At 37.9% G+C, this 25,701-nt stretch overlaps 1 protein-coding gene across 9 annotated transcripts in view; it reads right to left on the reverse strand.

Annotated features, from left to right (window-relative positions):
• The window catches only part of CLCN3 (chloride voltage-gated channel 3), a 70,911-nt gene that overhangs the window by 26,437 nt on the left and 18,773 nt on the right, over positions 1–25,701 (reverse strand). For 7 of the 9 annotated variants that reach the window (XM_075149348.1, XM_075149352.1, XM_075149349.1 and 4 more), the window contains one exon: positions 525–682. In XM_075149348.1, the coding sequence (XP_075005449.1) occupies positions 525–682 (158 nt within the window). Of the gene's footprint in view, positions 1–524; positions 683–13,978; positions 14,206–25,701 lie in introns of those variants that run through there. The other 2 variants (XM_075149353.1, XM_075149356.1) reach the window with 2 other exon arrangements.

A 25,701-nucleotide genomic window follows, 5' to 3' on the forward strand; every position in this document is an offset into this window, starting at 1 on the left:
ATTTACCATACACATTAAGACTACTTTTTTGTTACGCATATATACACCGATATAAGTGGTTTAGATATGAGAATTTTAACTTTCCATAATCCAAACAACCGCAGCACTACATAGCAGTAGCACAGATACACTTGTGTCAGTATAAAAGCAATATACATCAGCGCTCACTTTTCCGTACAAGTACCACCGTAAGCATTATTGTACAATTACAAATCTATCTACACTGCAAAATAGCCTTAAATATACTAGCATGCAAAAAAGGTAGTGCTGTAAAAATGTCATTTGGGTGATGGGGAACCATTCCCACTCTATTAAATTACTGTTTCCTTTCCAAGTTATAATACTGTTGCAGGACTGCAGGTATCAATGAAACGGTGCTTTTTAAATAGCATTTAAGTAGTTCTAGCTGATGTAACTACTTACAAATTTGAAGTATGCACATATTTGTATGTGTTACTAGACCAGACCTTAATTTCAACATCCAAAAAAACCATTTTCCAAGTATTGTTATTTATCTCAAGTACCCGTCTGTGCCTTTCTCTGTCTTTGCACTTCTCTCGAACCCAGTCAATGGTATGGAAGTCATCATATGTTCCTACTCCAGGAATTGGTTCATCCAGAAGATCCAGTAAATGAGTTGAACTGTTGATACTTCCTCCATTTGTCATTGTATAATGAGTTCCTGTGGCAGAGGAAAGATAGGAATGAATTAATTCTGCAATAAGTGAAATATTCTAACGTTCATAACACTACGGCATATAAAATTTCTGAACAATTAAGACACTTCCCATAATATGCATATTTTACTTCATTTAAGTCTCTCAATGTTGCATGTCACTATTTTGTTCTGTCATTCATCTGTAGGTTAAATCTGCATGTTAGTGACTCTGTATTTCCATTGGTTAAATACAAATGTACTAGTCAAATTGTTGTTGTTTTGTGTGCAGACTCCACAGAAACTTCAACAGAACAAAGTGGAAAAAATGAGCAGCTTTGACACACGTTTAAATTGAAGTTTATTTCAGTTTATGAACTACCAGAGGAAAATCTGACTGTAAGAAAACAAAACCAGATGATTAGATATAAAGTTCACAGCACTTCCATAAGTTGTCAGTTATTTTGAACTATACATACCGTTGACTACCAATCTATCCTACATGTCTAAACCAAACCTAAAATACATTATCAACAAATTATCGGTCCAGCTAAAAAGTAATAGAAAGCCAAGCAAATAGGTAATTTTTGAATTTTTATTTATTTATTTCAGGTAACTCACAGAACAGCCCTCAGTCATGAAAAGCTGGAAATACTGTATAAAGAAAATGTCTTCTACTCGTTTGTCATCATCACTAGCTAGTTCCTTCACAAGCAGCTTGCAGAGCAACATCCCCAACAGTATTTCTTTCAGTGATCAGAATAAGAAGAGCAATAGGACTACTGAGAATTTTTCCCTTTTCACAAGTGATCAAGAAAGTTGTATTTTTTTTTAAGCTTTCAAACGTCATCAATTCCGTATTATCTTGGCTTTTTTGAGTTCCTGTGGTATATTTACAGACCCCAAGTATAATTTTCTGCTGGATGGCTACCTAAATATAGTATGGCCACCATTTGCCCATTCAACACAAACTGCTTCTGCAACAGTAACTGCTATAAAGGGAACATTTATAATGAGGCTAATACAGACAATGATTTAAAGACTGATTACTCTCACTTGTTTGAGTAAGAACAAAATAATTTGACAAACAGCATATGGCGTGCCACAATAATCTCTATTCTTAAAGATGTAGGCCCAAGTTGGCCAAGACTTCTATCAGTTCAGACAGGCACTAGAATTCATTTCACTAGACTGACACTGGTATGGTTAGGCAGGTGGGGTTTGTCTGAGTTGGGTTTTCTTGTTTGCTTGGTTGGTGTTTTGAGTTTTTTTAACTGCAGGCTCAGCTTCTTGTTGCTGTCAGCAGAAGTTTCCAACTTATCAAAAAAAAAAAGATCTTCAAAGGGCCTACCTGTAAACTTCCAAATGCTACGAATGCTCAGTTCACCAGCCCCAGCTCTCACAGCCACTGACAATCAGATTTATGCATAGGTAAAATGTGCTTTTTCCCTTTAAATTTGTGAAGTCTGAGACCTAGCAGAAGCAGCGTGACACCTGGCATTATACTCAGACCCAAAGGTGTGCCTCAGCCATCTACTGCTTGAGAGGTCTCGTTTATGCCTGCTATATAATGCAGTGTTTATTTGGACGTTTTCTTAGTGGTGAAAGACAACACACAAGAAAATAATACAAAAATCCTATTAAGACAAAACGCAATCTAAAATTTTCAAGATACACAAACTATTCATTACATATACTTTTTTTTTTTTTAAATCTTAAAGTAAAAGAAGAGAATGCAAATGCAAGAGACAACTCCTCAACAATGCCAATACCATTCTCTCATGCTAGCCTGGATGCTATCTTTCTTAATACTGGATTTTTCCCCAGTCTATGCCATATTAAATTCTCCCTCATCTATTCACCACAGCTAAGTCCTGTAAACCTCTTCCCAAAGCTGCTGCTAGTCTCTCTTAAGGCAGATATAAAGAAGCATTACCTATGTTTCCATTAATAAAAGGCTAACAAGAACAAATTAAATCAGATTTGCTAATAGAGGTGATTGTGAAAACCTTGCTTTAGGATAAGGGATTCAATTCTCTTGCCATTTCCAATTCTCATAACTAGAAAGGAAGTCTAAGATACATGTCTGGCTAGCTGAAAGGGCAAGCCGATCTCGTGGAAGAGGAAGTAACAAAATTCACACTGTAACGATTAGTTTAGCTCTCAAAATTAAAAGAATAACAGAATACATTAGGAAAATGTTATTTTTACATGAAATTAACCGCCTTTGCAAAGCAAGGGGACATAAATTAAATTCAGCCACAGTTTAATTATTAATTTCCTACAAAGTTACAATGTGATCAAACAGTTTCCGCAACCCGAGTGATCACGGTAGGACAAAAGTTTGCCTTTGCCCCGCGGGAGTTGGTTTTATGCCCTGCTATATATGAAGCAATATCAAGCTATAAGGAGCATGCAATCCTATGCCACATAAGGCAAAGGAGCGTTGAGAGTTATAAATGTATCACAAGCAGTAACAGATTATTTTATGCATATCACAAGGTGCTGAATTGGAATTCTCTCCAGGGAAACCATCAGGGATGGCACCATACTCACTGCACCAGACCCCAAGCAGAACTTGGAGCAGATTACAAAGAATGGTCATTGCATGCATGGAGTAAAAATCCCACCGAAACTGTGTCAGGTTCCTACTTTGCCAGCATTTGCTGGCACACCAAATACTGGAATATAAATGATTATTGTATGATGGGGAGGAGACACAGAACAAGATATGAAGCTGAAGAGGTAGTTTTGATGAATACAGAGCTGCCGTGAACGCCCGATGCAGTTAAATAGCTATAATCTTGTACCAAGTGAGAAACAGGCAGCAGTGATACCCCGCATTAGTGTGTGGTAGAAAGGCTGCCCTACAGAGGACCATGAAGAGGACAGCTGTGCGAAATCCAATGCTCTGTACCCAAGATACGTTAGTCTGACAGCAGTGGGAGAGGACATCCTCCAGCTAGTATTATGATCTATGTAGCATACAACTATTCTAAAGGAGATTTTAGAGAAATATACCTTTACCAATACCCAACACTTACAAACTTCCACTTCCCTTTCTTCCCTTCCTTCTCTAGCATTTCACACAGTAAGATGCTCCTTGCAGCTATGACGATAATGATTCTGATCAGCATGAACACATGCAAATTCTCATCATTTATTGCCAGTTTCATCAAAGTGTTATTAAATTTATTTTCAACTCAATAGATTTTGTTAAAATTCTTACCATAATATAGATTTTTCATCACAACACTCTGACCTCCAAGCAAGAAATCATCATTACCCTGATAAATTGTACCATTTAGCAAATGTAGTCTTCTGGACATTCCCATTGTATTTCCCCTTCCTTCCTCCCCCTTTCTCCAGTCCTCAAGTTTCAAGACACTTTCTCAGGCTATAACTCAATGCAAGTGCTTTTCATCAAAATACAAGCAGCCTTAGCCTTAAAAACCACCACAAGCACTTAGCACACAAGGTATACAGGCACAGCCTCTAGCTATGATAAGAGGACACCTCCGTTTTCCGTATGTACACACCTGAGCCACTCTGCAGCTCTAAAGAAAGTAAAGCCTTCTTTTTGTTACATATGAGTTTGCTTAAGACTTAGACTGGGAAGCAGATGGTAAAAGTGGCAGGCAGAACTTTTATTATTACTGTTCCAAACTAACGTTACTACAGGGAGGCAAATACTAATATACTGATCCTCTCAGGGGCTCACAGGAATGTACAACTCACAGGAATCTGTACAAAGCAAATTCAACACAATCCTTCCATACTTTGCAAAACTAAGGTAGCTGGCATCCCTTTATTAGCACACTCTTCTCCAAGAGCATCTTTAACAATCTGTGTTCTCAACACATAACTAGTAAGCTGCTGCAATCACAGACTGCAAGCTTGCAGGCAGTAAGCTTCTAGGAAATAAAAGCAACATGCTTCTTCAGAGAAAGGAGATTGTCTCTTTTAGGTGATTGAGTCACTGTAGGTCTTGCCTGAACTACCTTTTAGGAAGGCAGCTGACTTTTGTTATCCTTCCATGCATGTAATTCCAAGCCTTTGGCACAATCTTTTCTCAGCAATCAGCTCTGGTAGTGCTGAAGAACTGCTTCAACAATGAAGTTGTAAAAAAAAAAACAAACCCCAAAAAACCCAACAAAAAACTAATAAAGAATATTGCATCATGCTGAAAGAAAAAACCTGTAATAAGCATTAAGGTTAACAGTAAAACACCGTACTTTGGGAGACCTGACCAGAATGAGGTACAGCAAAAACAAACGAACATGCGACATGGACAAAACTGGAAATAGATTCCAACATCATAAAAAAGCTCTCATCTCTGAAGAAGCGGGGGTTTGTTGGTTTTTTTTTAATGAGTGAAAAAAATACAATCCAAAATCGCTTGAGAGGATAATATGCCTGATAGAAAAAGCAGTCTTTACCATATTGCTCCTGTTCATTTCCCTCTGAACATGAAGTTACACTGAATGGCTGTTAGCTCCCAACACTGATCCAACCTCCTGCTTTGCTTAGCTAGTCCCTCCTGACGTAAAGCAGGAACAAAGAAGTTACAGAACTACTATTTTGCTATACTCACACAAGTTGTTTTATACATTAGATTCCTTCTTGCCTTATGTCCCCCCCGAGGCAAGGAATATCTCTTCTTTCATATTCTATATATGTGCCTCATACAAGCAGTCTTCAAACTTGATTGATGTTGGAACTATGATAAACATGACAAAAAGCTGATTTACGTAGATTACACACAGCATTTTTCAGGTGCCATGCACAGCATTTTCAAAGGCTCCCTCACCTCCTCTAGTAGCGATCCCATACTCCCTTCTCCTTTTGCAACTCAGTAGATTTATTTCAGATTTGAAAGAAACCCTGGGCAACATGCAGCTGATGAAAGTCGTGGGTTTTTTAAGAAAAATACCTGGTAATTTTTTAACTAATTCATTTAAAAAGAAAAAGATCACATCAGCAAGGACTAATACCTTTAAAACACGAGCAGACCATTACTGACTATTCACTATGGTACAGTTAAAAAATTTTCAAGATAAAACATTTCAAATCACTAACAAATCAAAACGTGAGTTGCCAACGTTCATACGCTGTTGCATTTTTCACTTCACAGATCTCTTGGAACAAGTCCCCAGTGAAGGAATCCAGTAGATCATAAAGATCTTCAGGGTCCTGCTATCCTGTCCCTGCCAGTGGACCTGGGTTCTCATTTCTTCTTGGTATTCTCTCTTCTGGGGAGGCAGTGGGTTCCAGTTTCCACATGCAATGATTTAAAAATCCCACTGAAAGTACACTTAAAACACCTTGAGTTAAAGAAATGAGGGAGCTAGTGCTTCACAGTTATCTGAATACACAAGAAAGGAGTTCACACAAGAAAGGGGTTTTGCAACATACTTGATGCTCCAGATTCCTGCGTAACTGTTCAACAATCCTTCCCACCTCTTTCCTTGTGTGCAGTGTTCCTTCTTTTCTCATAAAAATAATGAGAAGAGAAACATCAAGATTTAAGATGAACGCTGCATCCTGGGTAATCAAACGGTGCACAATAGATTTTTATGTGGTTCTCCACCATGTGATTATCTGAACAGTTACCCAATATCACCTAGAGAACAAATCCACACAACTACAGCCTCCATAGAGAATAAGGAACAGAACTTAGAGACATGAACAGGCTCAGAAGGGTGGCTGACAGAGTTAACAAGAGACCATAATTCTATGATAAAGTTTAAGACCCCTTCTATATGCTATACAGCATATGATATACATCTTCTGAACGCACATCACAAAATACACCGCTCTGTTTCAAACTGAGCATATATCAGCTTACTCTGTTCTATGAAATGAGACATATCTCTCAGGACATGTTTACATAGTAAGGCTGAGCTGATTTAACAGACTGCTGTCACCCAAATAAGAGATCTTGCTCCCCCTATTTCTCCCTCCCATTCTTGGTCACTACCACTCTCACCCTTGGATCAGCTCTGTCACCCTCAATCCGACTGCACAGTAAACCAAGCAAACATGCTAATCGAGCTAGGCAGACAAAACTAACAAAAAAAAAAATTCTGCCATTATACAGAACTGGAATCAAGCTTCTGTGCTGTCAGACCAGAAACAGAGACAGTGCAAGAGCAAGAACTGAATGAAGAGATGGGAAACGACAAGCAAGTTCACCCCCTTCCACAGCAACAAACTGTCAGACTAGTTATACTGAAATATATAAACGCACCCTTGGGGTCTTGTTAGATTTTCATTACATCTTTCTGCTGGAAACAATTCAAAACTTCTGTATAAATATTAATATCCAGACACTATACCGTAATATCCATTTCACAGAGCTCAAAACTCCCAAAGGTGGCTACATTTAAAAATATTTCAGAGTTGTGAACACAACAACAGATAAACAATGTCAATATTGGAGTCAATGGCAGAGCAATAATAGGACCCAATTTCTCAAAGGTATTTCTCTACAAGCTACGTAATTGCTAACTCTTACAAGAAGACTACACTAGTTTGCTGCTGCTCACACGTCCCTTTTTCTAGACAGTGCACAACTACACTGTATTCCCCTCAGCAGCTGTTCTGGCTGACAGCAGCGCAGCGTCTTTCATTTCTGCTACTCTGAGCAGTGTGAAACAAGGGGAAAAAAAGAAAAAATGCACCTCTGTGAGTGAAAATGAAGCTAATCAGTTTACACCAAAGGCTGGAATAAGCTCTCCCTGACATGACCATCCAAACCCGCTGAGTGCTAAAATCAGCAGGGGCTGTATCTGGAGACCAGATACTAATCCAAGGCTTTGCTTCACCCGAGTGTCCTTGAGTATTAAGTGGCAAGGGGAATGGAGGCGGGGAAGCACCCTGAATGCAACGCACACCATAAGGATCATTTACACGTGTAACAAAGAAGATTTGTATACACAAGATACATGTTAGTGCCTGAGCTTCTTTCTGTCTCCATATTCAACCCTCAAAATACGATGCTTTCAATTAAAAAAGAGAGACAAGAAACAATCATCAGTTCATTTAAATTTATCTGTAACCACTCAAGAAGAGTCATTAAGCACTATTGTCTTTTCCTGGCTAGAAGTAATTTTTGAATTGCAGAATCAGAAGCACAGCACGTCATGCCAGAGTGCTATCATTCGCTACTGTTTATGATCAATGATTTTAAAGTCTTTGTACTCAAGTAATACGTTCCCCTTTGTGTGTGTGCTGGTTTTGGCTGGGGTAGAGTTAAATTTTCTTCATAGTAGCTAGTATGGGGCTATGTTTTGGATTTGTGCTGAAAACAGTGTTGATAACACAGGGATGTTTTAGTTACTGCTGAGCAGTGCTTACACAGAGTCAAGGCCTTTTCTGCTTCTCACGCCACCCCACCAGCGAGGAGGCTGGGGGTGCACAAGAAGCTGGGAGGGGACACAGCTGGGACAGCTGACCCCAACTGACCAAAGGAATATTCCATACCATATGACGTCATGCTCAGCATATAAAGCTGGGGGAAGGATAACGAAGGGGGGAAACATTCGGAGTAATGGCATTTGTCTTCCCAAATAACCGTTATGCATGATGGGGCCCTGCTTTCCTGGCAATGGCTGAACACCTGCCTGCCGATGGGAAGTAGTGAATGAATTCCTTGTTTTGCTTTGCTTGCATGCGCAGCTTTTGCTTTACCTACTAAACTGTCTTTATCTCAACCCACGAGTTTTCTCACTTTTACCCTTCTGATTCTCTCCCCCATCCCAGTCGGGGGGCAGTGAGCAAGCAACTCTGTATGCTGGCTAGGGTTAAGCCACAATGGCGTGTACCTGTGAATTTTCAGCCTGTCTCTTCAGTTGGCTCTTCTAAACTGCATCAAAGGCTTAGAAGCACAAATTGGTCTCTGCATTACAACCAAAATGCACAAAAAAATGACTAAACTATATACACATTAAGTGAAAAAAATCAGCTGGAAAAAATCTGATAGGTAGGAAACAGGAAGACTCAGAACAAGATTTGAAGCACAGGGAAAAGAAATAAAATGCTTTACCAAAGTACTCAGTGATAATCCCCTCCTCTCCAGTTCTTCTGCCAAAAAAAAAAAAAAAAAAATCTGGGTTTAAAAATAACCTTTAAAAAAGTAGAAGTTAAATGAAAGCTGAATAGTAGCACCTCAGAGTTAAACCAAGACTTTTGAAGACTTGCATCCACCGCACGTGCACAGGAATCTGAGAAGGCGGCAAAGAGGAGGTCAAGTATTGCTCAATGTGTATAGCATAATTAAAAAAAAGAACATAAATAGCTTTGGCTTTTTACTTTAGGTAGAAGAAACACTTCTATTTCTATGAATCAGCAGAAAAAATGGCTTTATTATTACAGATTTCTCTTCTTGTAGTCTTAAGCACAGAATGGACTATATTTATTTAGTTATGTCTATAATGAACAGGGACTTCAGATATGCAAGTGGAGAGTTATGGGGATCCCCACACTACTGAATTTACAACTTAAATAGAAGATGAACAGTGCAGGAAGGAGATGAGAAAAATAAAAGGTATAAAGATATATGAAGTTAGATAAAGCAACCATTACAAATCTATCATCTAACAATGGCCAAGGCAATAAGAGTTACAACAACAGAAATTTAGATAATTAGATTTCCAAGCGCTGCTGCTGCATGTACGTAAGAGCTGCTTACTTATACGTTGTTTTGGAGGGCAAAGACAGGATGCAACAAAAATAATAATTCTGCTGATATGATTATCCCAATCAGGCCACGTTCAGGCCCAAGAAGGGCATATTCTTGGTTTGTTCGTTAGCTTTCTAAAATCTCAGATAATAGTACATCTCAAAATGATTTCCAAAATTGAGAAATGCATGCCTAATAGAGAACCTTATCAATCATACAGCACATGCAGACAGATAACCTGTAACTACCTACAAAGAACTGTAGTTCTCTCTCATGGTACCTTCCTGTTAATCACCAAAGTGAAGTATGCTAAACACCTAACCGAAAATCCTTATCCCTTTTTTATACTAGGAACCTTAAAACAACGTGCAGCAGAAATTCAGTGCCATAACCATGTTGAGTTTCTCCAAGTAATGCTTTTTGTCAAAGCACTCAATGTTAGACAACTATAATCATCTTGATCCCATTTTCTGTCATAAGCCTGTAATTAGTCTAAACCTTAATTTTATTACTCTCCCTCTGCTACCAGTAATATTTCAGGGTCAAACTCTAGCTCTGAGCATGTGTACACAACTTTCACACCCATTTACTTCAAAGGTCATGCTGAGAATTTCTGTCTCTAATGGCTTTTGATTTATGTACTAATTCTTAAACATAAGAGACCCATAAGCAGAAATGCAGCCTAAAATACAAAAGTATAACTTCTATCTCTTAGAGGATCTGAACTGGCTGAGTATATGTATCTGACTCAAACTCCTCCTAGGATATTATTAAATATCCTCTACCCCATAGCTTATGATAACAGGTGAAGCCAGGGTGGGGGGGGAGGGCGCAGAGAGGTTCCCCCAATGTTACTGTTAATAGTATAGTCTAAGCAATAGGAGTTGCACCTACATGCAGTGGTGATTGGTGGACAATAAATGAAACTGTGAGTTATTTTGTCTCTCGAAAAAAATTAGGTTATTAAAACTAAGTCATCAGTAAATTTGGTGTGCTCTTTATATACGTAATTTTCACGTCTCCTGTTTACTGTCTCAATCGCAGATGATTAACGGTGCAGCATTTCATTAATTTCACTTGAGGACTTCCAAAATCTAAAATCTAAGATGTGCTTATGTATATGTAACAAATAAAAGGGAATTAACAACCCTCGTGCTTGCTGAAGCTCAAATTTTGCTACTGGTAGCCTGGCCACTATACATGTACTGCTATTGCTCAGATTTCAGATTTTTAAAGAATGGTGAAATGAATGCTTATTTAGGAAAAAAAGAGAGGAGGGGAATCAAAGAGCGTGAGCATTTCTGTGAATGGCTGGAAGACAAGCAAGATACAGATAATTTGGAACTTTCAAAAGGGTTCAGCTAGCAACAATGATGCAAAAATAAATCCAAGGGCAAAGAACTGAGCAACACAAATAATTTATTTACACAATGTATATTCCAGCATATGGTTTATTATATAAAAAATTCTTATGAAAAAGTGTACTTTTCTTACTTACTTACGATACATGCAATCCTAAATCAGGACTTTAAAACCCTTTCTGAGGAGAGAAGTAGTACTTTTAACTCTTTTAGTTACTAGAGAAGAGAGTAGAAGTGAACTGTGTTCCTGCAGTTTTATTTCAGTGTATCAGGGAGGATAAGGAGCTCTGGAACGATGCATATAGTACCACATAAAAAGAAGTCTCAGGACAGAGCAAGTTAAAGGAACTCCTGATAAGAAGTATTCAGTAACATCTGTATTTTTTTCCAAAGAGATAATTATGAGTAATGAACGTTAAAAGATAAACACAATTAATAAATACATATTTTAAAATCTTTCCATTTGATGTTTCACAGCCTATTTGCACTGAAAAAAAAAAAATCTTCTTAATGCAAACCAATGGGTCAGGCTTTTAATAATAACGTCTTATAATACTTTGTATTTCATCTCATTGAACATTAATAAAGACCGTTAATTAAACCTCAAGGACCCCTAATGATTTAAACAGTCATTTCATCATTGCTGAGGTACAGCCACTTTGGGTGAGCCACTGCACTCAATTAGTGCAACAAATGCTTTGATGTTACAAAGCAGTTTTGCATGACGTGAACATTACTCTGCAGGACAGGAGAGCTGTCAGTATGTGAATAAGGGAAAAAAAATCCACAGGCTTTAACAAATAAGCTTGTTTTCTCATTTAAAATATTTTTATATATTTATATTTATATTTAAATATATTTATATTTAAAATATTTTTATATTTATTTTCTCTTAGCTTGTCATTACAATGCTCTGAAATCTACATGAGAGGAAAAAAAATCTTGATAGTATCCTTTTCTAGACTCACAGATAATAAAGAAATGTCACGAATTTACTTTAAATTTCTGGTTTTGTCTGCTAGCATTTTAAGTCTTATTTAGATAGCTAGATGACAATAACAGATTACTGCGGTATTGTAAATCAGCAGGAAATACCCACAAATTTTGATGAAATCTATGGAACAAACTGGTCTGGAGACTCTATTTTCCTATGAGTCATATGCACTTGACAAATTAAGATTTGCAAGAGATTATGGTAACATTGTTGGAGTTTTGTTGTTGTTTGGGTTTTTATTTTAATCTAAATTCTCTATAGCAACCGAAGAAGCACCAGTAACATTGGTTTTGAAATACAGTATTAGAATATAGTAAGTACAAGCCCTAACAGAATTCAACAAAACTGCAAAAAGTGACAAGTCACAACTGGGAATTCTCTTGCTGGCTCCTACCGGTGTCACCACAATGGGAACACCTAGTCAAACACTCGACTGTTTTCATTACAGTATTTGTAAACTGTATATTTAATAGCAATACTCCAATGTGCCAGATGTCATTTTGCACTGCAAATATCTACTTTTTGTACTGTAAAATCAACTAAAATCTGGTAATTTCCAGGAATATGCAGCTGATCACATTTCACTATAATTTGCAGAGCTTGAAAGTGTAGTAATAGGGCTGTTTTGCAGTTTTCACCTTTAAAACTATCTACAAAACTACACTCACAGAATGGTTGAGGTCATCTGGTCCAAACCCCCTACTCAAGCAGGGACACCTACAACTGGTTGCCCAGCCATGTCCAGAGAGCTTTTGAGTATCTCCAAGGAAGGAGATTTCACAACCTCTCTGGGCAACCTGTTCCAGTGCTCAGTCACCCTCACAGTAAAAAACTGTTTTCTGATGTTCAGAGGGAACCTCCCATGTTTCAGTTTGTGCCCATTGCCTCTGGTCCTGTCACTGGGCACCACTGAAAAGAGCTGGGCTCTGTCTTCTTTGCACCTTCCTTTCAGGTATTTATATACATGGATAAGATCTCCAATTTACACCTTACAAACCATCCTCGATTTCTCAGAAGTGATTCTAAAATCTGACTTAGAGAACTATCCAGCACCTGTTACATAATAACGATCTAGGCACAGAAAAATTTGCTTGTCTTAAAATACTCTAAACCATATTAGAACTTGTTGATATTCTTAAGGTATGCTGAAAAACATTTTAAGAATCATAAAAAGACAACAAATAACCTTTTATGTAAACTACTAAAATGCAGATAAAAATACTAGATGAACATAATGAAAAGTGTGACCTAATTAACTTATTTAAAGAAATAAGAGTTTACAAGGAAAAGTGAAAGAATAAATTAACATGGAGAGAAAAAAAAAATTCTTATGTAAATCATATCTTTATTCTCAGCCTACCTCCTCTCTAATGCCATCACCAGCAGCCATAAACGTTGATAACTTTCTAATTTTAGATTAGCCAATTTAAACAAAAATAAAGTGAGAATTTACCACATTTACTGTTTTTAAACACCAAGGTGTTTAACTATTAAATCCAACCAAGAAAAAAAAGACTTATATCCTCAGAATTTGAAGGCATAACTTTAACTTACTTCTCCTATATCTTCTCTCAGTACAAAACCAAATCTTTATAGAACATATTCTGCTTTACATTTGCAGTAAGAAACAAAAGGCAAGCTCAAAAGAGGATTTTTTCCTGATCATCGATAACACTGTTTTCTTTTTAAATCTCCTTCCTTGCAAGCAACAGTGTAAAGAACCTACCACAAAGCTCCAGTTTCTTAAGAGCTCATTAATATTAGCTTAACTGACATATTACAGTTGTATAGCTTTCCCTTCACATATCAAAGACGTCAACAAAGAGTCAAGTCTAAAAGCAGGTACGGAAACTTCAAAGCTAGACAAACACTGTTCCTATTCAAGTTAGTGAAAGGCATGAAAATAGCCTATTGAATAAACTCTTGCCAATTTGGTCATGGTCAGTCACAACCACAAGTTTGGTTTTTTTGTGCACGAGATGGTTTTATTGATTTAAGAGAGTGAGAGAGAGAGAGAGAGAGAGAGAAAGGAAAGACTGCCACATATCGAAGATGGAGTCACAAGCCGATGAGATGTGAAGCAGGACTAATCTGCCCACAGAGAAAACAATCACTGACAGCACAGCAACCAGCCAGAACGGAATTCTCCTCCTATAAAAGGCATCAGGCTGGCAAAACAAAGGCACGCAGTAATTAACAAGCCTTTACACCTCTGCTTCAAATCTGAACAGCAGTCTTACACATCCAGCTATGCAAACAAGTAACTCAAACGTAATCCGGCATACCTCGTTTATGCAACTCCCTGAGCGGAATGCCGTCTCCTCCCCCGCCATCGTAGGGCAGATAGGGATCAGAAGAGACATCCATGGACGTGACGAACCCGAAGCCCGTCTGCCGGCTCAGAAGGGCCGCGGCACTTCTCAGGCAAGGGCGGCCGCGGGGGACGCTGCCATGTTCGACCAGGCTCCGGCCTGCGCGCCGCCGCCGCCTCGGCGCAGGAGCGGGGCTCTGCCCCGCCGCTGATGTCAGCTCGGGGCGGCCGCAGCCGCCGCCAGTGGCTGGGCGGGCGGCGGGCGCGGCCCCGCGGGGCGGCCCCGCTACCTGCGCCCCGCGCCTCCCGCTGCGCGCCGCGGGGGACGCTGCCGCCAGGGGCGGCAGCGCTCGTCGCTGCGGGTTGCTTCATCTAGCCAGGAGAACCAAGCCACGTATTCCATTGCTGACGGGAAGACGACGACAAGAGCCCGCTTGCAACCTACGGCAGAGGCACACCCGGCCGGGGGGGTACGGGGCTCCAGCCCCTCGCCGCCAGCGCTGCCCCCGCCTCCTCCTACGGCCCAAGTGTCAAAGGGAATCGTCATGGTGACAGACACACGGACGGCGGAAGAAGTTCACGTGCACGCGAGAAGCTGCCAAACCTGCCAGCCTTTTCAACAAGCGAACGGTGGGCTCACCGGCTCAGCTAAAAGGGCAGACCTGCATTTCGGTGCGTGACATCGAAGACAAGATACTCGAACTTACTGCGTTTGCCCTCCTGGAGCCACACCAGCAGAGACTTTTTAAACAGCTACCGTCACATTTTACCATCGCAGACATACTGCCTCAGTATAACACTTGAATATATATCCTGTACTATGGGTGTGTATACACACAAACACACAATTTACGTAACTGAGGGGTCCCAGTAAAATTACCGAGACTATTCACGCGTAGCGAGGTTGAGAGTACGGCATGCCTGCAGCACCAAGGCCCAGCTTCAGTCTCATTCACACAGGACACAAGGAAAGGAGTTAATTTTATTATGTATGCCTTTTCACCTCTGTAAGTGTGACAGACAGACAACTATTTTAGTTTTCAAATGCACTAGTGTCTTAAATAATTTTCCAAGTATGTTCTTAAGGAAGTTATTTCTTTTACAAGCCAATGCCAATGTTACAAGCTGTACTGTAAATGATCTTTTTGAGCACAGAGTAGGACATAAAGAAATACTGGATTTACTTCACAGAGCTGTCAATATATTAAATCTTAAAAATACGGCTCCAATAGAAACGTTGAAAAAATGCTGATATCTCTATAAATGGAAAAACAAGTGAGAATGAAGGAAGGAAAAAAAAAAAAAACAGGAGCATATACCAAAATATATTTTAAAACCTTAAAGACTATCTTATCTCCAAGACAAAGGGAACCCTTGAGCCACACATACTCAGTTCTAAAATACTGGTGTCTATTTAAATAGACATCTCCATTTGCCATCATCTATACAAGGAAATGCTTTCTGATGAGTGGCCTCCTACAACCACCTTTTCAACAAGAGCAACTGAATCTTTTAAGATCTTGAATATCCAAAAGTGGTGTGACTTTCAGAGCCATTATGCATTCTCACCATTTATTTTTACCTGTGAAAAAACAAAGCTAAGCATCTCTGAACTTTAAATTATCCATATTACTTTGATTTAAGGAGAAGTACAACAGAAATCCCCGAGCATTCTCAACGCCTTATCTCAACAGCACGCGGAAAGAGTCTGTAATCTTATTGTAAGGTGCTAAATAAAAAGTCATTCACAGCTGGAAGAAACAGGACAACAATTTTTGCAACCTGAAGAAAGAGTTATTACAGAATGAACTGTTAGTGCATTTATTATGTCGATTATAGAAGACAACACTATAAATTCAACTCCATATTTGAAAGAATATGAAATAAAGGATATAAAGGACTCGTATTGACATGGTCTGGAAAATCACCGTAGTTTAAGAGTTTCACGTGGTTACTGAAGGCCTGGAATGTCTTAGAACTGATAATAAAAAATCGGTCACGGCAAAGAAATGGCTAATTTGTTGGTCTAAACTTGTTTACTGGACTAAGGCACATGCAAAATTTCTACACAAATTCAGGCCGAGTTGGAAAAGATAAAGGGTGTAACTAGTTGGAGGGTGTATCTGATAAACTCTAGATACGAGGGAAAACAATGACAAGAAGTCTGCAGCGTAAAACACATACAACTTCATATTTGCTACATAAAATTTCAAGAGTCTACCTAATATTAAATTGTAACAGCTTTTCCAAGGTCACTGCTTATAGACTGCCTGCCAAATAAGTGGTTTCTTTGTCTAGTCTTAAAAAGCAGAAGTCTTTTTCCCTTCTCAATTACCAGCAGCCTGTGTTCTCATTGTTCGTAACCCTACCACTGTGTGCATTCCCTTTTCTATAATACAATGAAAAGTGGTTTGTTTTGTTGGGTTTTTTTAACAAGAGAGAGACAGAAAGATACTATGCATGCTAACCTGACCTAGTTAAGCCAGTTTTTTTTTTAATATCTAAAAGTCCATACAATTTCACCTTTCCAAATTACTCTTTTTCTACCTGGTTTGAAATAGTGTCTGACTTTAACTGTCTGATAATTTTATATGCAAGACTATGACAGTTATTTCTGTTGTGAAGTTCAGCAAATTCCAAAATTGTAGTTAGTGAAATGGTGTCTCTAGTTAACTAGGTATTTTGGGTATTATGGAGTACATAACGTTATGAACCCTTGTTGTAAGCCCTAAAATTAGTTTTACAATAGCCTTATTTTCAATGACTGAGAACCCCTTAAAATGCCCAATTTAGTAGATAGAACAGCTCATATGTAAACAGCAAGTTTGTACAGCAGCTTGCTTTCAAGGAGATTTCATCAGAGTAATTATAGACTAAGGCCTCAATCCCAGAAATCCTTCATGCCCAAATAACTTCACACATCTGAGTGCTCCCATTGTTCTCAACAGGCACACACTGTTGTTAACCATCACTTAGATGCATCTACCTTTGCAGAAAAGGGCTTTAAGTCCATCGTTCTAGAAATATCACAATGTCTATGGTCGACACACCTTTAAAGCATACTGAGAATGAAGAAAGATACCTTAACCCTCCCTCCACACCTTATCTTTTCCCTTTTAGGGAGAGAGAAGAAACACATTAAAGATAAAATATCTGAAAATACAAGAACAAGTCAGAGGTTAGACAAATCGGATACACCCAGGGAAAGGTGTTTTGAGGTTACAGAACAAGGCCAATGAAAAGAAGGGGAGTATCAGAGAGGTGTGACGGCCTGCTTACCCAAGGTTGGAGGGAGGACCTTAATTCTGAAGCACTATTCCACTATTTCATATTAAAAAGTAAGCTAGGTTTAAGACAGCCAAGGACCTTGTTACATATAAACCAAACATATTCTCTCAATTCCCTCAATTACTTAGTTTATTTTGGTGACAGAATATGTAATTTCATTGCACCAGGTAATGAAAATTAAAATAATGTCTTTTATGAAATTCCAAATGTAAGATTGGGGATGCTGAATGATTTCATTGAAACAACAAGAGATGTGAAAAATGTGTCTGATAATTACAAATGTTAGTGTGACTGATGCAAAAGATTTTGGTGACTCTTAACTGTCATTTCTTTCCTATTATTATTCAAAACTAAAGCTTCTTCTTCAGCAGAGCTAGAAGATAATGTTCTCTTGAAAAATGCTACATAATAGAGCACTCTGCAAAACAGCTACCATCTCCAACCATTCTGAAAAGAATTTAACTCGCGTGCACCTTCAGTTGAAGGTTGGGCATGAAAACATTCATGTACAACAGGATGCCCAAAGAATACACAATATGTCTCAAAACCTCTTCCTTCCATTCCTGTTCTTTCCAGCTTTATTCTCCTGCCTTTTTTCCAATTTCTTCTTTCATTTACCCTTTTCTTAATCCATGTGGCTAAATTAAGCCCAGGTCTAATTCCTCTACCAGCTTGACTTCTCCTCATACTTAACTTGTCTCAGTTTACTGATCTTGCAGCCCCTTCAGTCTGACTTTGTTCATTCTGCATAAAAGTATACAACTTTCTCATCTGGTTCACACACAGCCAGCAATGGGAACACTAAAGATGATAAAAGAAAGAAAAACACCCTTCTCCCAGTTCCGGTACCCAGACATGGTCCAGGAATGAAATAACTCAAAGATGCAATCACAGAAAAGAGGAAAAGGAGAAAAAAAATTCAGTTATACATAGCTTCAAATTAATACACAGTAAAAAAAAAAAAAAAAAAATTTAAAATCTTAAATTACGGAGTCCCAAACTTCATTCATTCATCAGCATTATATAAAACTCTGTGCTTGATCACAGTGGTGGTAGCAAAAGGCTCCAAGCTCTGTATCAAGCTATATACAGAAGACTCCATTAAGCTGTTTCCATTGCCACCTCATCAAAAGCCTCAATGAAGCAGACAGACAATGACAGGAAAATTTTTTACACCAAATGTAATATAAAATAAATTTATAATATATGCTGTTGAGTAATTCAAGGCAGATGAGTTTAAACAAAACAGGGGTCAAAAAACCGCAGAGGAATGTGCTTAGCAGTAATACACAGTAAGATTTTTTTCCTATTTGCATTTTATTATACAGAAAAAAAAATAGCTTCTTAACCACAGTTTCTTTTTTCATAATCATTTTTTTCCCACAAATTAGTTACTTAATTTTGCTCACAATCACTTCACCCAGCAGATGACACTATTCCAGGTTCTAGCCTAATAAACTTGCTTCTTCACTGGCCAACCACAAGTTCTTGAATTATGCTTCTACAGTACTGTATAACTTCCCATGGTGCTTTTACTCACTGTTCAGACACGGAAGATGGTAATTGAAGTCAAACCCAACCAGCAAACAGAATGCAGCAGAACAGGTCATATAGCCGCAAGCAAGTTGTGTAATCAATTCTGAGACCGACTTTCCCCCAGGGTAGCTGAACCTTCACTGCGAATCAGTGAAATATGAGTAAATGCTCCCCACTGCCATGCAAAACTTTAGGGCAAGAGAAGAAAGAAATAGAAAAAAGGGGAAATAATGCAATCATGATGCAACATTAATGCCCAAGACCAAAAATAAACTGCAAAAAAACCAAGTGTTTGGTCCCTAAAGACTGCTTTGACATCTTGACCCAAAACACTAAAGGCAAGACTACTCTCTTCACTTTTCTTTTCACTTCTTTATGGGGTTGTCCATCACACTCTTCTTGATCTATAACCCAACGATGCTGGAAGAAAATCTTTGACATCAACAGACTACATATAGCTATCAGCTCTGACGGGTGGGGTTTTTTTCTTTGTTTTCTGTCTTGTTTTTTTTTTTAACCGGTCAGCTTTACACTGACACTAAAAAAATCTACTTTTACTGTACTAATCATGCAAGGAGGACTTGAAAAGAAAAGCAGGCTATTTTCTGCAAACAAGTTGCTTTCTCTGATTCCCTAAGAGCCTCTTAACTACCTTCTGTCTTTTTTCTGTTCTTTTTCTTTACAGGGTAGGCTTATACTGAGAAAGAAAGTCCTGCTGCATTTTCACCTTTGCATACGTGTCCTTTCCTGACACTCCAATCGGCTAAAACTGTAGTTATAACTCATCAACAAGATTTGGCATCTTTAGTAGGAAGCGATCCTAGCTTACTTAGCAGCTTTCCTAAAGTTTACTTCTCCCTTTTCTAGGACTAGCCAAAATTCTGCTACCGAGATAATTCTGTTTTTTCCTCTTACCTAAATGCATATAAGGAAATAGATTTTATCTGCTAGACTGCCCTTATTCTGTTTTAGGGTTGTTTATTTTTGGCCACTATTTCCAACTTACAATTCAAAGTATATGCAGGGGATAAAATTACAGCACCAACACGTATTCCTCCCTAGATATGCCATATACATTAAGCTTACTTTCTATCTTCAAGAATATTACATCTTCTCCATACATACATAAGCTGTGTGAACATAGTGCCAACAGCAATTTTGTATGTTGTTAATACGTAATACTATACTATGCCAGGCATATTTGAATTCCATGAAACTATAAGCTCAATACTTAGTAGTGGTCAAAATAAGACCTGCTACTTTATTTCCATGACAAGCTCATCTTCCAAATGCTGTGTGAAGTTCTGATCCGTCTCCCTTAAGTTACAGATACTAGAAAAGGTTCAGAAAGGGGCACTAAAAAAGGATCCAAAGCATGGGATAGCTGCAAGGTCCAACTGAGCAAACCAGAAGTCCTTAACCTGGAAAAAAGATAACTGAGGAGGGAAAGAAATAAGTGGCAATGGAAATCAAATTTTCACCATCTGTTCTAATAAAAAACCTCTTAAGATAGTTATTGTTTTAGAAGATCAAGACCACTACAAACGACAAGGGCAAGGAGAACAAAAAATTTTTGTTGATGAGTATACATTGTATACAGGTATAGCAAACCATAAGCTATGAACAGTTTGATACCTCACAGTGGTGATTAATAAATACACCTGCTCACTGACTTGCTGTAATTAAATCACTGCTCTGATGCAATTCTTTTTAGTGGGGAACTTGGGATTTTAATTCATGACTCTTCCCTCCCTCCTCTTAGAAGTAGGAGAGGGACCACCACCTTTCACAGTGACAGCACCATGCTATCCATGTGTTAATCCTTGTTAGTTTCTACATGCATATGACCAGTGCATGATAGGCCTTATCAGAGTATGTGTATTTGGCAAGACAATCAAGTTATCCTAGTTTCAGGTCACCCTGTCCTAGTTTCATATCAAACCTTTTTGTATCAACAGCAGTTCTATTTCAATAAGCTAATAATACCCCCTAAAAACCCTGTGTATTAGCAGAAAGATTTTTCACAGCTGCAACTGAAAAAAAAAAAAAAAAAAGAGCTTAGGCATTTATGCTGTACAAGGGTGAATGACAAGGAAGTCCATATGTCAATCCATGCTAACACATAGGCCAGTGTTAGCCTAGGCAAGACTCTGGCTGTTACAGCTATTCTCAGCAATATTTATACCTGGATTTAGGCTCAAAATAAAGAAAAGAAGGTGTTTCTTCACATAAAACGTAGCTAAGCTGTTAGAGCTTGCCAAAGGATAGTGTGAGTGCTAAAGAATTGCTTCAAGAAAAAGTCAGTGGAAGGAAATAAAAAATCCACTGATAAGGACTAAAACTCTAAAAACCACCATTCAGCCATACAAAACTGCTGTACAAGTACTCAGATGAACTATCACTTTCTCACTCTGTTCTTACTCTTCCTTAAGCACTGACTTTTGACCCCTGTCAGAGACAGGATGCTGAGCTAGGTGGATTTGTGGTTTGACCCAGTACAGCTGTTCTTGTGTTTCAGGGACATCATGATATCCTCTTCCAGAGTAACATTTCTGTTTAATCCAACCAGATGAAAAGCTTCCACATGAAAATGTATTTATTAGCTGGTAAGCAAGAATATTCTCAAAGGTAGAAAGCAAGAGTGCAGCCTGACATCAATTTGGTTAAAATCGTATCTCCTCCTTTAGCTGACTTGAGAGAACAAATCAAAGGTAAAGTGAATAAATGAAATATTATTAAAGCTGTAGTGAAAATTGTTTATTTAGTACCTAAAGACTTTACTGTCAATCAGACTTAATCATTTTATTGTACGCTTCAGACTCTTCTTTCTACATACCTACATATATGCCATCACATTTCCTCTGCTTTCATTCCTTCATCTTACACTATTCATATAGCACGCCTGGGAGAAGGACATACTTATGATAACACTACACCAGGCTGTCAAGTCAGTAATAACTGCCTCAGCAGCATCTGTTAACAAAGCCAGTGTGCTTTAATCACTTCAGCAAGGCTGCAGACGGAAACCAACAAGATACTATGTAATATCAGAAAGAATGAATTACTAGTATTACGATTCATCTTCTTTCAGAGTATCAGGCTGGAAATGCATATGCTTGGGTGTTTTGCAAGATGAAATCTGATTTTGTAAATACAACTTTGGCAGGAAAGACTGGCGAGACCATTAAAGGACTGTTGGTAGGGTTAAGTTCTAAAACCAACACAATTCTCATATCCTATGAACAAGTCTTCAAAGAACTGACCATGGCATTTGTGAGAAATTGAAATGGTCAATATTTGTTTTTAAACATTTAAGAGAACAAGAAACTAATTAGTTACTAAAACTCTACATACACACTGCCATAATTTCCGTTCCTCAAAAAGTCAAATGCCACACCAATCCAATTACAATCTGAAGGCGCAGACTAACACTGTAACACCATTACAGGCTGCTCAGCTAAAACAATATCAAGTGATTTCTCATTTTGGACAATAATTATGTTAAAATAAATAGATCAGAGTTCAGGAAAATCAGTAGCACGATAAACAGGTAAGATGCAAAAGACATTTCAAATACCTGCAACTCACCCATTCAATAATGACACCCAATAACCAAGATAAAACATTTTTTCCCTTTAGCCTGAGAATCTTCTAGTCAATTTTTTTGTTTTCTGCCAGGAATTTTGAAATCCTTAAAGGAAAAACTTTGTTGATTAGCCCAGTTATCCATGTAAACATAATGTATAACAACTTGTGTTCCAGATAGATGGACAAAATTAACTTCATGCATTACTAATTAAAAAAGTAAAAGAAAACATGGTTCTGTATTGTCAGATATCCTGTTGTTCAGCTGCATCGGTAGTATGGAGCACAGGCAAAATGCCTGCAGCTCTAACTACAAGAGAAAAAAGGTAAATGACAACCAATTACTGACAATTTAACTATTCAAAAGAAACTGGCTGTGCCTCATGCTTGCCCTTGTGATCAGAGCAAGTCATGTTATCTCATGCTTCAACTTGTATGGCATCATTTGAGAGCGAATATATTCCTTACTTAAGAACAATGAGCCCTTTAATGCAAATATTACTAACTTGGAAGAGAGGTTGTATTAAGTTAGGAACGAGATATGTCACACTGTTCAGTCAAGTCAGTTTTATACCACATGCATAGAAAACACAAACAATGCCAATGGTGCAAAATGACTTTGAAGACCCTTCTTCAGATCAGCTGTGGACAACAGGACAAATGTTAATGTTAATGCAATTTCCACGCATAAAGAGTATAACAGGAACTTAAGTTCTTTATGCAGGAAATAAGTTATTTTACTCTTTCCTTTGTATTCTTTCTTTTCTTTATAAACTGTGATAGCTAAATAGAAACAAGCATACATGTGAAAGGACATTCATGTGTTGTTGGAAAAGATAACTACGTCTAGATCTTGCTTGAATAATTAACCTCTGATGTGGTACGAATTTCTTGATTATATAGAACCACCTGCACTTGCTGAAAATTACATTCTGTTCCTCAAATAATGCCCTAATATTAGTTCACTATATCATATGTTTAATGCCAGTATTTAGGGTGCTGAAAATGGATTGTTTTGGTCTCTTACTTCAGGCAAAGGACTCCAACTCATGGGTAGGGACAGTTTAGGAGAGCTGCAGTGTTTTACACCATGACCTGTTGGCATATTTTTTTTTTTTTAGTGGCGCTGCTATTGCTGCAAGGAGGTAGTAGCGGCTGTAGCAGCAGCTTTTGAATTACCAGTTTACAGGTTGTCATATTAAGGTTAACTATTGCCAATTTTATGTTAACACCATATGCCAGACTGTAAACTGTCTCCACGCTGAAGTCACAGTATAAGCAACTAAGCTCCTTCAACTGAAGCAGGAATCACTATAGCTATTGAAAAGAACGCCAAGCTTATTCAGGGCTCAGACTCCCACAGACAGATCAAAGTACCTTGAGATGTAAACACCAGTGAGATCATTTGTTTGCAAACCATTTTTACTGCAAATAAGGCTTAATCATCTGATTTCAGTCAGTGCCTTGAAAAATTTGCAGTCTGACAACGTTACAAAAAATCCACCTCCTGCTGAGCTTGCCCTACACTTAAATGAAAAAAATAGTGAAAACTGATGCAGTCCTCTCTTACATCATATAAACAGCCCTCAATTCTGAGTAAAGTTATGGAGACCTCTCAGCTTCACCTCGCTAGTTGGCTAACCCTGAGTGAATAAAAGGAAAAAGTTTGAACTTTTGAAGAGACTTGTTACACCCTTCAAGCCCAGCCAGTAGTCAAGAATTGTGTCTCTCAAACTTTAGAGACAGGCAAGGCAAGCTGATGCTGAAAGAAAAAGAATGGATTAGACATTTCATCTCCTTATTCATATTCCCCAGTTAAAATATTAATCTGATAATATATTCCAATTCTGGAGATTTCACTTCTGTTTAGAAAGAATTCTTTTTTCCCCCCGTTAAAGTGATGGAAAACAGTGAACTATTATGGTGTAACAATTTTTAAAAAACTAAATAGCACAGATCTCCTCCTATAAAATTTAAACCAGTAAATATTAGCTTATGTGACTTAACTATTGAAGAACTGATAGCTTCTCAGTGGTACGTATAACAACCTAGCAAGAAGGGCAAACAAAATAAAACATAGGTAAGTCATGATGAAAATTATCTCCACAGATTGCATACATGAAAGTACATTGCATGTATAAGCATTGGTAAGATGTGCTCCCTACAAAGAGGCATACATTTCTGTTATCAGTATAATGTCACCGTACTTCTCTTTAGACAGTAGTTCAACAAGGAAAAACACTAACTTCAGTACTACAAAGAGATTAGTTTTGGTAAGCAACAAAAGCAAGTTTTGACCAAAGCTGACAGGCAGTATCCCTTCTAGGCAGGGCTTTGGTGCAAGCCATCCAAGCCTCCACATGCATAGCAATTTAATTATTTAGCATGTTAAGACACACTACGCCCAAAGAATTTACAATTTCACGATACCTACTTGTTCTTCACAATGGTGCCACTAAAAGTCTGAAATTTATGCAAAGAAAACAGCTACTGGAGAACAAATATATGATACACTATTATATATATTTATGATATAATTATGATATAATTACTATACATATGTAATATATGTATTTAGTATATAATACTACATATTCACAATTTCTGTATTCTCAGATGACACAGTGAAGGATAGGTAACATACGTGCTTTCAGATGGTGTTAAGAGAAACAAGATTGTACAGCGTTGTTTTTAATGTAACGGTGAATTCCCCATATGGAACTACACAAAACCATTCAAATTGCAAATCAGAGATGACACTAAAAAGGCAAATCTCCATCAACTAAATATTAAAGATACCTAAAAGTCTAGGTGGTAAGACTTTCTGAAGACAGGTTCCAGTTAACATTCACTTGTTTATTCCCACATAATACGAAAGATTTTCCCACATAAGTCAAGTAGTATATATCATTAGTATTCTTTCCCAATATCATCCAATTTCCTCATGCTTTCAACAGAAGGCATATTCACCATTGAATAACAGCATCAATGGCTTTGTAAGCCCCAGTTAAGTGCTTAAGTATGAGTGGTAATGTGAATGGCAGTACTGTGCAGGCTTTATAGAATTGCTGTCCTGACAGCCAAGGGACTTACCAAGCCTACTAAAATGAGCAAACTTCGTCCATTACCTTACTGCCCTCTGAATGAGGGGGAAAGACTACAATTACTTTAGAAATTCTATATTGTTAGCTTTTTATCTGCATAATATATGTGCAGTTTATGGTTCAATTTTCATTAGCCAAAAAAAGAAGAAAAAAAAGGAAAGATAATTTCTTAATCCTTCACTTT

Source organism: Calonectris borealis, chromosome 4 (genome assembly GCF_964195595.1).
Source record: "Calonectris borealis chromosome 4, bCalBor7.hap1.2, whole genome shotgun sequence".
In the NCBI taxonomy this organism is placed as follows: domain Eukaryota; kingdom Metazoa; phylum Chordata; class Aves; order Procellariiformes; family Procellariidae; genus Calonectris; species Calonectris borealis.